The 15,773-nt window shown below is 42.7% G+C and overlaps 1 protein-coding gene across 1 annotated transcript in view; it reads right to left on the reverse strand.

Moving 5' to 3' along the window:
* The window catches only part of CR1 (complement C3b/C4b receptor 1 (Knops blood group)), an 88,659-nt gene that overhangs the window by 56,031 nt on the left and 16,855 nt on the right, over nt 1-15,773 (reverse strand). The window contains 1 exon segment of the mRNA XM_033093429.1: nt 1,763-1,848. Coding sequence (XP_032949320.1) covers nt 1,763-1,848 — 86 coding nt within the window.

Raw genomic sequence — 15,773 nt, forward strand, 5'->3', positions numbered from 1 at the left:
CAAGCCCAAGAAGTGCAGAGAGTCCCAAACAAAATGAACCCAAAGAAGCCCACACCAAAACACATCATAATTAAAATGAGAAAGATTCTTAACAGCAGCAAGAAAAAAAGCAGTTAGTTATCTACAAGGGAGCTCCCATAAGACTCTAAACAGAAACTTTGAAGGCCAGAAAGGATTGGCAAGAAATAGTCAAGGTGATGAACAGCGAGGAACTACAATCAAGATTACACTACGCAGCAAAGCTATGGTTTAGAATCAAAGCACAGATAAAGAGCTTCCCAGACAAGAAAAAGCTAAAGGAATTCATCAACACAAAAGTAGGATAACAAGAAATGTTAAAGGGACTTCTTTAAGAAGAAAAAGGAAAACAAACAAACAAACAAAAAAACCAAATATATGGATAATAAAATGGCAATAACTACATACCTCTCAACAATTACTTTAAATATAAATGGATTAAATTTCCAATACAAAGATAGGGTGTCTGAATGGATAAGAAAACAAGACCCTTACATATACTGCCCACAGGAGACCCACTTCAAATCAAAAGACATGCACAAACTGAAAGTAAAGGGATGGGAAAAGATATTTCATGAAAATGGAAACAAACAAAAAGCTGGGATAGCAATACTTACATCAGACAAAATAGATTTTAAAACAAAGGCTATAACAAGAGACAAAGAAGGACCCAGCAATTCTACTTGTGGGTATTTACCTAAAGAAACCTAAAATACTAATTTGAAAAGATATGTACAACCGTATGTTCATTACAGTATTATTTACAATAGCTAAGATATGGAAGCAACCTAAGTGTCCATTGATAAGTGAATGGATAAAGGAAATGTTGTGTGTGTGTGTGTGTGTGTGTGTGTGTGTGTGTGTGTGTATAAAATGGAATATTACTCAGTCATAAAGAAGAATGAAATCTTGCCATCTGCAACAACATGGATGGACCTAGAGGGTATTATGCTGAATGGAGTAAGTCAGACAGAGAAAGAGAAATGCCATATGATTTCACTTATACGTGGAATCTAAAGAACAACAAAAACAATAACAAAAACAGAAACAAACTCAGAGATACTGAGACCATTTTGAGGATTGTCAGAAATGAAAGCTTTCAGATTCAGACCTTGAGCAGGAATTTAAAGCTTTGAACTCACCATTCCTTCTAGTAGATTATTTCTAAACCATATTTGAAACATGTAGTGCACTTAGGATATTTTAACAATTTTGCTATTGTAAAGAATGTTACAGTGAAAAGTTTACAGTGACCTCCTTGTAAAAATCTATGCTTCTTTCTTACGTATGAATTCTAGAAAGTGGGTCAAAATATATGCCCACTTTTGAGGCTACAGTGCATGGTGACTTTTGAGTGGGTTTGGTGAACACTCAGCACATGAGAGTGTTGATTCCTTTTAAGACAGTATCACTTTTAAAATCTTTACTTATTAGCCAGGTAGAATAATTATTACACTGAGGATGGCAGAACCCACAAGATTCCAAATTAACTGAAGTAAAAATACGGTTTGGAGGCTTTTATGCATTTGAATTCCCAGATTCAGAAAAGGCACATCCCAGGATAAGGATGAACTTAAGGAAACATTTGCCAGGAGACCTACAGGTAGTTTTGAGAACAGTACAGCTGTCTTCAACTATCTGAAGGACAGAATGAACAAATGGAATTCGATTCATATTTTTATAACTCCAGGAGGAAACTTAGAATCTATCAGTAAATGTAACAGAAAGGAATATTTCAACTCACTCTCACAAACTGGTGCTTCATTATCCCAGGAGACACCATTGCCTGAGATGATGCATGAGATAGAGGGTTCACCAACGAGTTGATATCTAGAAGCGAAGAATAATGAATGTTATATTCTAAATATATAGGTAGTCTCCCTGCTTAAATTGCTACTTATAAGACACTACAATCTTGGAGAATTCAGAAAGACAATTTCCATTTGTCATTGTTTTATCAGTTTCTTAAATTTTATGTCTGCATTTGGGCCTTTAAATGTTCTTCTTTATACCTTCTAAACTGGATGAGATCTCTCTTTATTACCTTAAGGTACATTTTTTATAAATCTAAGGTAAATAGTTTCATCAAACTATAACCAAAGGAAACCCAAGCCGAACAAAAAGACTTGAACACTAACTTTATATTTTAAATGTTAAAGGCAGATATTCCCAATTAGTATGCCACAAACTGTTTATAGTGTGCCACAAAATTTGGCAAAATTAGTGACATTTACATTTACTTCAACAGAGACTCTCTACAATGATGGAATGCTGGCACGAACCATTCATGAGAATTGGTGTAAAGTAGGGCCAAACTTGATATTATTACAAATGAAGGCAAATGATATTGTGGGGACAGAGCCCCAAAAAGCAGTTTCCAGGCTCTCGGCCTCACATAGAAAGGTGCTGGCTCAGGTAGTAAATGGCCATTGACTGTGATCAAATGGCCATCAGCTGTGGCTAGTTGGCCGTCAGTTGTAACCAGTGAGCCATTAGCCATGAATATAACTGCCGTGACTGGGCTAGCAAAAAAAGGGGGAGCTAGCAAGAAGATGGTGGCTGAGTCTGCAAGCGGCACAGTGAGGGTTGAGAATTGTGTTGCTCCTGGTTCCTGTGTCTCCAACCCAGCCGCCAGTGAGAGTACAGTGGTATGACTCCCCTACCTATGGCTCTGTGGGTGTTCCTTTTTGGCCTCACCATGTCCTGCGTTCTTATGTGGGGAGTGGGACCAGAGACCCCGCCTGACACCCGCACGACACTTGGCATAGTCGGCAGGATTCCCTGCACTACACATGGTGCAGTGAGCAGGGTACGGTGCTGGCCAAAGCTCTCCGAAGGGCGGTGGAGCAGTTTGTGTGTATGAACACTCAGTCTCAGGAAGACCAGGAGGAGCAGCTGCCTGAGAGCTGGACACCGTGGAGGGGTGGAAAGACATGGACGGTTCCCCCAACCAGCAGAGGCCGGAGAAAGCGAGGGTCCTTGTAGCCCTGTGAGCTGGGAAGTGCTTGCTGAGGCAGCCCGGATGCAGGACTTGTAGTCCCAGGAGGAAAGGCTTGCTGAGTCCTCCGTGGGAGCTGAGGATGAGGTCAAGGTCATCCCTCACCCCCAGGACAGCCCTGGCGAATGACTATGGACTATGGGGAATTGCCTTCCATCCCTAATTTAATGGACAACTTGACTGTTTGGGAACATACCACAATGTAGTGGAACTGGTGGATGTTTGCTTTTGTGTCTTGACCGGCCACCATTGAGAATATGTAAGCACCTTGACTGTGAGTTGCTATTGTTCCAGCACGGTACCCTGAGAGGCCCAGAGAGAGTGGCAGTGCCCTGAGAGCCCTGGCTGAGTCCAGGAAGTATGGCTGTGCCCAGAAGTACTGGTGGTACCCTGAGAAACCCTGGCTGTGCCCGGGGAGACTAGTGGTACTCTAAGAAGTCCAGGAAGTCTGGCTGTGCCCAGAAGTACTGGTGGTGCCCTTAGAAACCCTGGCTGTGCCCGGGGAGACTAGTGGTACCCTAAGAAGTCCAGGAAGTCTGGCTGTGCCAGAAGTACTCGTGGTGCCCTGAGAAACCCTGGCTGTGACCAGAGAGCTTGGCTGTGTCCAGGAAATAGCATTCACCTCCAGGCTCCTCGCACAGGGCCCCTCGTGGAAGACGCTTGTTGCGTAGATTGTGAGGTGAGACCCTGTAGGGGTGGAGTGTGGGGACAGAGCCCCAAAAAGCAGTTTCCAGGCTCTCGGCCTCACATAGAAAGGTGCTGGCTCAGATAGTAAATGGCCATCAACTATGATCAAATGGCCATCAGCTGTGGCTAGTTGGCCGTCAGCTGTAACCAGTGAGCCATTAGCCATGAATATAACTGCCGTGGCTGGGCTAGCAAAAAAAGGGGGAGCTAGCAAGAAGATGGTGGCTGAGTCTGCAAGCGGCACAGTGAGGGTTGAGAATTGTGTTGCTCCTGGTTCCTGTGTCTCCAACCCAGCCGCCAGTGAGAGTATAGTGGTATGACTCCCCTACCTATGGCTCCGTGGGTGTTCCTTTTTGGCCTCATCATGTCCTGCGTTCTTATGTGGGGAGTGGGACCAGAGACCCCACCGGACGCCCCGCACAACAGATATCAAATAACAGTCAAGTATTATTTGGTATAGCTAGAACATTGCCTCATGAATATATAAGAAAATATGGCAGCACAAAGTCTATTCAAATGGCAAAACAGACCAAATGGAGATCAAATGAAAAGTGTGACAGCTGTGGAGATGTCGTGCAGATTCTGGTCTACTTTCGTGGGCTTTAGATCTAATGACAATTTAATTTTCTGAACCTTGCAATGCCATTCTGGTCTTCTCCATTCTTCTGGCTCCACTTAAGTTCTCAACGGGTCCTACTGAAGCTCCCTGTGAGAGTGAAGGTGCTTCCCTGGGCTGCTTGCTGTCACTAGGTAGGACATGGGGGATGTTTAACTCTTGGGATGGAGAGGAAGCTTTCTGGCCTGTTCTCTGGCTACCTGGTGAAGGTGGGCTTCTCACTTCATCTATGTTGGTACCAACAGGGGAATGAGGCACCTATCTAGGCTGTCTTTTGCTGCTGGGTGGAGGACCAGGAGACATGGGTCTAGGAGGCTTTCTTCTACCAGATAGAAGATGAAGAAGCCCTGACTTTGGTTCACCTGCTGATGCTGGCTTGGTGGCTCTCTACCTTGGGTGTACTCAAGAGACACTGGATCTGAGCTGCTCTCTGATGCTGTGTAGGGGATCCTGGGCTTTCTGACATCCCTGGTAAGAATGGATGGGGCCTCTTGCTGCTGTCTTGAAGTCTATGTCTCACTAACCAGACTCTGCTGATGCTGCCACTGCAGGCAGAATACGACCCACTACTGCGGGATGCTGTAGGGCATGAGATGTGTTTGCCCACCCAAAATCTGCTGTTGACACAGCTGCTGGTAGAGGAGGGATTGCCACTTCCCGTGGGTGTGGGACATGGGAATGATAACCTACAGCCTATCCCCATCCCCAATTTCTGTTTATGCTGCTAATGTGGGCAGATTGAGCCACCATTGCCACTAAGTATGGATCCCCCCACTATGTCCCTGCTTGACGTTTTCTTTCCCAATCCTATTACCATAGAGCAGATTCTTCTCTCCTCCCATTCTCTCTCTCTCTCTCTCTCTCTCTCTCTCTCTCTCTCTCTCTGTCTCTCTCTCTCTCTCTCTGTCTCTCTCTCTCCTGTTCCAATTTGTAGTTCTCTCCAGCACACAGTCTGAGAAGTAAAAAGAAAACCCAGGGAATTTACAAGTGTCTTTCTTTAAGTTCTGTGGTCCCTAGCCAGTCCACCTTCTTTTCAGCTTTTGTGTTTCTTTTGTGGTTGTACGTTAAACTACTTCTAGGGTATTTAGTTATATGTAAAGAGAGAAGCAGGGAAAAGTGAGTCTGCCCGTCTTGTCCTGGAACTGGAAGTTTAGTAATAACTTTTTAATAGCTGATTATTAAACTTAATTCCTGTTAATGAAGAAAAAAGACGGAAAGGTATAGAAAATTCCAGTAATGGAAAAAAATTACCCAAACTCCATCTTATAGAAATGTGCATACTTAATGGTTTACAGCAGTGTTTCTCAAAGTTTTATTTACATGGCAATCACCTGGGGATCTTGTGGAAATATATTCTCATTCAGTGGGTATGAAGATTCTGCATTTCTAACAAGCTCTGAGAAGATACTGGCTTTGCTGATCTGTGGCAAGAGCTTTTCTATAAAGAGCTACTCATGTAACATGAATATCAACTGTCAGTAGGTGTGGTTAAACTGGACCAGGACCTATAATTCAGAGACATGTGAGAGTCTTCCACCCCCAAAATTTCTGTGCGCCCTGGGCTTACTTCCTCTCACTTCTCTCTGCATCCATGTTCCGGAGTCCATCCTTGCTGTGTTTGGGTTCTGCACTCCTTTTATCCAACAGGAAAGCCCAGTCTTTTCCTAGGGTTCCCCTCCAAATCTGCTTGCTCAAAGCAGTTTTTTTTTGCTGTTGTTGTTTAATTTTGGGGAAATTTTAGGGAGGCGTTACACGGGAGATTGGATACTATTAGGCATTTTACTCTAACCCTCACTTGTCTTTCTACTCCTTTTCTACAATAACAAGCAAACTTTTCTCCGTTGCCTTGTACAGAACAGCTCCTTCAGGGTCTCAACTTTTAAAAATATAATGACTATCCTAAGGGAATATTCAGGTTAATAAAATTTGTCCATATTGTTATGTACATATGTATTTATGTACTACATATCTGTATGTATATGTGTGTGTGTGTGTGTGTGTGTGTATACACACATATGAGACTAGCAATTTCAGGTGGAAATTATATTGAAAACATTTTACCCTACTGGGTACTATCCATTAAATACATATGAATTTGTTTTCTCCATTTTTGAGGTCAAGAATGAGACATATACTATAAATCTACCGTTTTAAAATTTTTAGTGATTTCCAGTCAAGATGGCAGAAGGTAAACGCTGTGCTGGCGTCCTCTCATGACCACATTAAAATTACAACTAAACTACAGCACAACCACCATTGAGGTTTGCCTGAGGTCTAGTTGAACCAAAGTCCTACAACTAAGGACATACAGAAGAAGCCCCCTGAAGGACTGAAGGGTCCCAGCCCCACACCAGCCTACCCAGCCCAGATTTCCAGTGCCAGGGAAAGAAGTCCCCATAAATTTTGGATGTGAAAACCAGCATAGCTTGTAGCTGGGTGAGACAGAAGGGGGTTAGAGTCCCAAACATTCCTCTTAAAGGGACCACATAAGGAATTACTTGCTGGCCAATTCAGTCGCTCTGAACTCCAGTGCTGTGGCAGCAACTCCAAAGGTACCAGGGACATGCAAGGAGGAACTGGATTGTCTGGCTTCAGGACAAGGTCTGGAGGGGAAGCTTTCTTCCAGACAGAAGTGCTGGCAGAATCCATTATTTCTTGTTAAGCCCTCCCTCCTCCTGGTGTGCAGAAACAGGCAGCCACTATATCTGAATCTCCACCAACCTAGAAAACAGCTTTATTCTGCCCCACCTTGGGGGTTCCCTGAGACCATGGCCCACCCAAATTTCAGACACATCCAAGCCACTTACAGTGGCTTTTCCATACAAACAGCCTATCTTAGCTCATGCTGTGGACTTTCCTAAAATCTCTCAAAGGTTCACAAAATACAAACAAGCAGCATCTGACATGAATATGCCCCATACCTCTTGCTGAACAGCCCCAAGCCCAGCACTAGTAGCAGCTGGCATCAGTTCTCAGCTTGGTCACCTGAGGCAATTTCAAGCCAAACACGTGTAATGGCCATCTGTGGATTAAGCTGTGGTTCATGCCTGGTGGTCCCAGGGTGCCACTCTGCGTGGCTGGCTTCAGACCAAGCCAGACTGCCTGGCTGTCTCCCAGATGAAGCACTCAAAGAACAGACTGGGCAAGCACCACAGCCCTGCTAAAGCTAATCCTGCTTCGTAGGTCGCCCCGGCAAACAGCACATCAACTGTATTTAAGGCCAGTCCTCATAACCAATCAGCCTGAGGGTCAATCCCTCCCATTGACATGCAAAGAGCAACCAAAGCTCAACTACAAGAGGAGGGCACACACAACCCACACATTATTTACAATGGCCAAGATGTGGAGGAAGCCTGGGTGCTTGTTGATGGATGAATGGATAAAGAAGAGGTGGGACATGTGTACAATGGAATATTGCTCAGCCATGGAAGGGAATGGGTTCTTGCCATCCACAGAGGCATGGATGAACGTGGAGGTTATTGTGCTGAGTGTAATGTGTCAGAGAAAGACAGATGCCATGTGATTTTGCTTGTATGTGGAATCTAAAGAACAAAGTAAATGAACAAACAAAATGGAAACAAACTCATATATACAGAGAACATTTTGAGGGTTGCCAGATGGGAGGGTGGTTATGGGGGCAGGGTAAATAAAAGGGGAAGAGATTAAGAAGTTAAAAATTGGTTGTTAAAAAGTAGTCATGGGGATGTAGGGTATAGCATAAGAAATATATTAATAAATATTGTAATAACTATGTATGATGTCAAACAGGTACTAGATTTATTGGTGTGATAGATGGGAGGGGGTGGGAAGCAGAGTAAAAAAGGTGAAGGGATTAAGAATCACAAATTAGTGGTAACAAAATAGTCATGGAGATATAAAGTAAAGCATAGGGAATATTGTCAATAATATGGTTATAACTATGTATAATGCCAGGTGGGTACTAGACTAGTCGAGGAATCAGTTCTTAAATTATATAAATGTCTAATCACTATGCTATACTCATGAAATTAATATAAAATAACATTGAATGTCAACTGTAATTGAAAAATTTAAAAAGGGAGGAGGAGAAGGTGAAAGGGAATAAGAAATTCAAGTTTCCAGGTATAAAATAAATAAGTCATGGGGATATATTATACAGTATAGGGAATATAGTCAATAATATTGTGATAGTGTGGTATGGTGTCAGATGGTTGCTGGACTTATCGTGGCTATCACTTTTTTAGTATATAAATGTTGAATAACTATGGTGTACACCTGAAACCAATATAATATTGTATATTAGCTATATTTTAATAAAAATCTTTAAAGTTTTAGAAAAAAATGTTTCTTGTTACTCTTACATATGAATAATAGCTTGACTGTTATAGAATAATTTTTAAAGCACACTCAAAACACTGCCATTTAGTATAAAGTATCAGGAAAAAATACTTCTATTCCATTCCTGGTATTTCCTTCTTTCCTGCTTTCATATCAAATAAAAAATCCTGGAGTTATCAATACTCATCTTTTTATTTCTGACTCAATATCTGGTCCATTCAGAAATTTTGTAATCTCTACCTTCATAACAGATTTTGAATGCAATCATTTATCATAACCCTCACTCTAGTCCAAGATTTTTCTACCCAGACACTATTGATATTTTGAACCAATAATTCTCTCAAGTGAAGACGATGTCCTTTGCATTGTAACATGTTTAGTGGCTTCCTTGTACTCTTAACTACTGCATGCCAGTACCACCCTTTCTGTTGTGACAAACAAAAATGCCAAATTGGGAACCACTGTTTCAGTACTAAAAAAGGTCATCTTTCGCCTGCACAAAACAATGGTCCTTAACTGGTCTCTCTGTTTCAATTGCCCTCCAACAACAGATTCTTCATATGACAACTAAAGTGTGTCTTTAAAATCCTAAATCAGATCATGTCACTCTTGCTTGAAAACCTTCCAATGGCCTCCTGTTAAATGCAGATTAAAGTCCAAAGTCCATATTGTGGTCTACATAGTCCTTCAAAATCTGGCTATGGCTATTCTTCAGATCATTTTTCCTATCATTCTTTTCTTCATTCACCTTGTTATAGTCACACTGGCTTCCTTACTGAATCTTCATAGCTTGAAAAAACATTTTTCCAATAAAGCTTTGTCCTTCCTGTCAGGAATGCCCCTTTTCAGAGAGGAGCCAAGATGATGCAGTAGATAAACATTGTGTATGCCTCCTCCCATGACCACATTAAAATTACAATGAAATTACAGAACAGTCAACCTAGAGAACCATCTGAAGACTAGGTGAATAAAATCTTATAAATAGAGATATAAGGAAGAATCCACTTCAAGACTGGCAGGAGGGACAGAGAAGCGAAACAGGTCAGCCCTACACCTGTGTGTGGTGGTTGAGATATGGAGGGATATTTCAGGCATGGAGGTCTCTCCCCTCCCTGGAGGAGAAATGTACCCCAACACCACACCAGGCTCTCCAGTCCAGTATATCCATGCTGAGAAGAGGAGCTCCTGCAACATCTGGCTGTGAAAAACAGTAGGGATTCTGACCCTCCCAGTGAGACAGAAGGCTGCAGGAAAACCAGATGTCATCTTAAAAGGCCCGTGCACCGACTCACTTGCTCACAGGCACTCACCCTGGGCTCCGGTGGACGTATGGTAACTCAAGAGGAGTCAGAAAAATAGAGGGAGAGATTGAGTTGTGTGGCTTCAGGCCAAGGACCGGAGGACAATTACCATTTTCCCTGTTTAAAATCCTTCTCCTGTGCAGCCAGCAGGTGGGTGCCATCTTTCCTGTTTTGAGCCTTCCACCCACATGGCCAAACCTGAATTTGTATTAGCCTTGTGCACTTTGCTCGCTCCACCTCGGTGACTCCCTCAGTTTCACCCTACCCAACTCATAAAACACTGGCTCTTTTTCTGGCACCAGCCAGCTCTGCCAGTGTTGCACTTTTTCTTGGACAACTGTTGGGGCTTTGCAGGTCCAAGTTGGGCACTGGCTGGCCTCAGTGTACTCTGAGACTTTTGCTGAGTAGCTCTAGGTTCTGCACTGGCACCAAACCAGAATATACATTAACCTGCTGAACACCACTCAGCCTACCCTGGTAAATCCCTGAGATCCTGTCTTACCCAACTGGCATTCTGCAGAAAGCTCTATCAGTGACTGAACCTCACGGGAGCCAGCAGGCAATAGCAGGCCTCGGGGTGTCCTGAGCTTTTTGTGGAACTACCCCAGGCCCAAGACTTTTGGCAGCCATCCTCAGTTCACATTGTGGACTCTCCCATGTGCCTCCAGGTCCAGCACAAGGAGCGACCAACCCCAGGTTGCTTTGTAGCTCCTACCACACACTCCTTTTCTGGTCACAGGTAAACAGGTAGTGGCTGACCTGGGCCTGCACTGAAGTCCCTTTCAAGAGGCCCCAGAACCAACATATCTGTAGATCACCTCAGACCACAGCACAGCACTATCCAATTAGCTTGACAAGCAGCACACCCAAAGGGGGTAGGGGGAGGCTTAGCAGGCACCAGAACCCGCTGGGGCAAATTTTGCTCCACAGAATAAGCCCATGTGCACAGGATCCTGTAAGCTGTGGATGTGGCCTAACCCCACAGCCAGTCAGCCTGAAGGTCAATGCCACCCACTGATGTGCCAGTAGCAATCAACTATAACAGAAGGGCACACACACCCCACACAAAAGACACTCCTGAACCACCTGGCACTGATGACCAGACAGATTGCCCCACTGGACCCCACAGGGCACCTACTACATAAGACAACCTGGCCAAGACTTGGAGACATAGCAGATCTACATAATACATAGAAATAAACACAGAGAGGCAGCCAAAATGAGGAAACAAAGATATATGTCCAAAATGAAAGAATAGGAAAGTCCAGCAAAAAAACTAAATGAAATGGTGGCAAGCATCCTAGCAAATACAGAGTTCCAAACAATGGTGATGCTCTACATAGAGGAAGAGATGAAACTAGTGAGAACTTTAACAAAGAGATAGTAAACATAAAAGAGGACATAGAAACCATAAAAAAAAAACCAGTCAGAAATGAAAAATACAATAAGTGAAAAGAAAAATGCACCAGAATGAATCACCGGTAGATAAAATAAAGCAGAGGATAGAATCAGCAATTTGGAAGAAAACACCTAACTGGAATAGCGTGAACACGCGCGCGCGCGCGCGCGCACACACACACACACAAGAATAAAAAAAAAATGAGGATAGTTTAAAGGGCTTGAGGGACAACATCAACCTTATCAACATTTGCATCATAGGGATATCAGAAGAAGAGAGAGAGCAAGGAATTGAAATTATTTGAAGAAATAATGACTAAAAACTCTCCTAACGTGGTGAAGGAAATAGACATATAAGTCCAGGAAGTGCAGAGAGTCACAAACAAGATGAATCCAAATAGGCCCACACACCAGACACATTATAGTTAAAACGGCAAAGGTGAAAGACAAAGGGAAAATCCTAAAATCAACAAGAGCAAGGCAACTAACTTACTTAAGGAGCTCCTATAAGATTGCCAGCTGTCTTCTAAATAGAAACTTTACAGACTAGAAGGGATTGGCATGAAATATTCAAAGTGGTAAAAAGCAAGGACTTACAATCAAGATTACTCTACCCAGCAAGGCTATCATTTAAAATTGAAGGAGAGATAAAGAGCTTCCCAGACAATAAAAAGGTAAAGGAGTTCATCACCACCAAACTAGTACACAAGAAATGTTAAAGGTACTTCTTTAAGAAGAAGATGGGGAGGGTGGGGGAGGGAGGAAAGAACATAAATATGAATAATAAAATGGCCATAACTATGCATGTATCAATAAACACTTTAAATGTAAATGGATTAAATGCTCCAATCAAAATATATAGGGTATTTTTTTAAACTTTTTTTATTAGTTTCAGATGCACAAAATGATATAATAGTTAGACATTTATCATTTATCATTTATATCCCTCACACAGTGACAACCCCTCTGCCCCCATCCACTACCCCTCTGACATCGCACACAGCCATTACAAATCCACTGTCTCTATTCCTAACGCTATACTCCGCTTCTTGTATATATACAAGAAGAAGAAGAACTACAATATATATAATTGTAATTGATATTCATTATTATTCAGCTTCAGCTATTATTCTGGTGTAAGAAAAAAAAAGATATAGGGTAGCTGAATGGATAAGAAAACAAGACCTATGCATATGCTGTCTACAAGAGACCCACTTCAGACTGAAAGTAAAGGAATAGAAAAATATGTTTCATGTGAATGGAAATGAAAAAAAAGCTGGATAGCAATATTTATATCAGACTAAATAGACTTTAAAACAAAGGTATAGTAATAGACAAAGAGGGACATTACACAATGGTAAAGGGATCAATCCAACAAGAGAATATAACCCTTGTAAACATTTGAGCACCCAACATAGGAACACCTAAATATATAAAGCAAACATTGACAAACATGAATGGAGAGATATACAGTAATACAAATATAGTAGGGGACTTTACTATCCCATTGACACCAATGGACAGATGTTTCAGATAGAAAATCAACAAGGAAACAGTGACCTTAAATGACAAACTAAACAAGATGGTTTTAAGTGACATTTTTAGAGCATTTTATGCCAAAGCAGCAGAATACAGATTCTTTTCAAGTGCACATGAAACATTTTCCAAGATAGACCACGTGTTAGGCCACAAAACAAGTCTCAATAAATTGAAGAAAACTGAAATCATGCCAAGTGTCTTTTCTGTCCACAGTGGTATGTAACTAGAAATCAATTACAATAAGAAAAACTGAAAAACACACAAACACATGGAGGCCAAATAACATGCTACTAAATAATGAATGAACCAAAACTGAGATGAAGGAAGAAATCAAAAGATAACTTGAGACAAATGAAAATGAAAACACAATCACCCAAAATCTATGAGATACACTGAAAGCAGTCCTAAGAGGGAAATTCATAGCAATACAGGCCTATGTCAAGAAACAAGAAAAATATCAAATAAACAATCTAACCTTACACTTAAAGGAACTAGAAAAAAAAAACAAAAACAGCAACAAAGACCAAAGTAAGTAAAAGGAAGGAAATAATAAAGATCAGATGTCGTTTTGTGCTATCTCTTTGTTGAGGTTCTCACTAAGTTCTTTGAGCATCCTTATAACTGGTGATTGGACTCTGTGTCTGGTAGATTTCTTGCCTCCATTTTTAAATTTCTTTTTCTGGAGTTTTCTCCTTTTCTTTCATCCGGGACATGTTTTTTTGTTTCTTCATTTTGGCTGCATCTCTGTGTTTGTGTCTATGTGTTACGTAGATCTGTAATGACTCCCAGTCTTGGCCTGGTAACCTAATGTAGAAGGTTTCCTGTGAGGCCCAATCTCCCTTGTCACGTGCACTGGGTTATCCAGGAGTATCCCTTGTGTGGATTGCATGTGCCTTCCTGTTACAGTTGAGCCTTGATTGCTATTGGCAAATCAGTTGGTGGGATTGACTCTCAGGCTGACTGTGAGAACTGGCCATGCCCACAGTGTACAAGCTGCTGTGCGGGATAGATCCCACGGAATGGGATTCACCCAAGTGGCCTCTGGTGCTTGCCAGGAACACCCTTTTTGTATGCTGCTTGTGGGGATAATCAGGTGGTGCTCTGCTGTGGTCCGAAGCTGGCTTCCAGGTTTTTTCATTCTGCAACCTCTTGGGAGGGACTCCTGTGTATGTTAAGTTCAGGTGTTCCTAGGGCTACCTAGTAGGAGTTACAAAATGATCCAAGATTTGTTGCTGCCTGTGCTTGATCTGGAGGCATGTGAGAGAGGCCACACTGTGAACGTAGGCTGGCTGCCACCAGTACCAGGCCTGGGGCAGCTCAGCAAAAGGCCCATGGCACCCCTAAGCCTGCTACGTCCAGTTAGCTGCCGGTAATGCTTAGTCGTTGAAGGACCCTCTGACACTAGGAGAGTTGGGTGAAGTGGGGTCTCAGGGAGTCACCAGGGTGAAGTGAGTGGTGTTCTCCAGGTTAATGAAGATTCCGATTTGGTGCCACTGCTCAGCCTGGGGCTATATTCAGCAAAGGTACTGAGCACACTGAGGTCAGCCATTGCACGCCTGGGGCCCCTGAACCCTTGAGAGTTGTCCAAGAAAGTCTGCAGCTGAGCCAAGGCTGACCACCCCCCGCCAAAAGAGCCTCAGGTGGTGTACGATTTGGGTGGGGCAGAGTCCCAGGGAGTCACCAGGGTGGAGCAAGTGGAGTTCACCAGGCCAATGTAGATTCAGATTTGGCCCTATGGGGGGAGAGGTCAACACAGGGAAGGTGGCACCTGTTCGCCAGATGCATGGGAGATGGGCTCAACACAGGGGCAATAGCAGCTGTCCCTCCAGCCCTCGCCCTGAGGTTCACACAACTCAGTCTTTCCCTGTATGCTGGTGGTGTATCCTGAGCTGCAGTCCCTTTGCCAGAGTCTGGGGTGAGTGCCTGGGAGCCAGAGTCTGTTCATGGGCCCTTTAAGAGGATGTCTAGGTTTCTAGCAGCCTTCGGTCTCACTCAGACGTATGGAATCCCTGCTGATTTTCACAGCCAGATGTTGTGGAAGCTCATTTTTCTGGCATTGGTGCTCTGGGTTCAGGAACCCAGTGTGGGGCTGGAACCCCTTGGTCCTCAGGGAGGACCTCTGCAGTTGATATATCCCTCCTAATTCCCACTGCCACACATGGGTGTGGGGCCAGCCCGTTTCATGTCTCTGCCCCTCCTACCAGTCTCTACTTGTATGTGGCTTCTTGTTTATATCCTAAGTTATTGGATTTCTGTTCAGCTAGTCTTCAAATGGTTCTCCAGGTTGATTGTTCTATGATTTAGTTGTAATTTAAATGTGGTCATGGGAGGAGGCAAATATAGCATTTACCTACGCTGACATCTAGACTCCATGTTTCTTAAGGTAAGTAGTGTGTAAACTGAAATTCTTTTTATTGCTATTTTAATTTTTCACTTATGTTATTTTGTATGTATTGTAAGGAAGCCATAAGTAATAGAAACAAAAGTTAAAATATAAGGTGAAGCAGTTAACCTACTTCTTTCCTAAATTGGTTGTCTCCCCCAAGGATAAGCCAAGAATATGCTCACAGTAAGATGCCTGCACTTCTGAAGAGGCTATAACAATTAAAATCTGCCCATCCCCCACATCTGCTCCATTATCCCAAACAAATCACTCTTTTCCACTTTTCCATGAATCCACCATATCCATCCAGCTCTTGTTGCTTTGAGCTAAGAATACATGTGCAAGTTAACTAGTGTTTGTTCTATTTGCTTCTTTAGAGAGCTGGTCCTCCTCATCTAATGAAGGCTTCATCTGGTTTTAAATGCATTAATTTGGTGTGCAATAGGCACCCACCCCAATTTTCTATCACAGATACAAGTTTTTCTTATTTTTGAAATATTTATTTAGTCATTTCAA

This window comes from Rhinolophus ferrumequinum, chromosome 22 (genome assembly GCF_004115265.2).
Source record: "Rhinolophus ferrumequinum isolate MPI-CBG mRhiFer1 chromosome 22, mRhiFer1_v1.p, whole genome shotgun sequence".
In the NCBI taxonomy this organism is placed as follows: Eukaryota; Metazoa; Chordata; class Mammalia; order Chiroptera; family Rhinolophidae; genus Rhinolophus; species Rhinolophus ferrumequinum.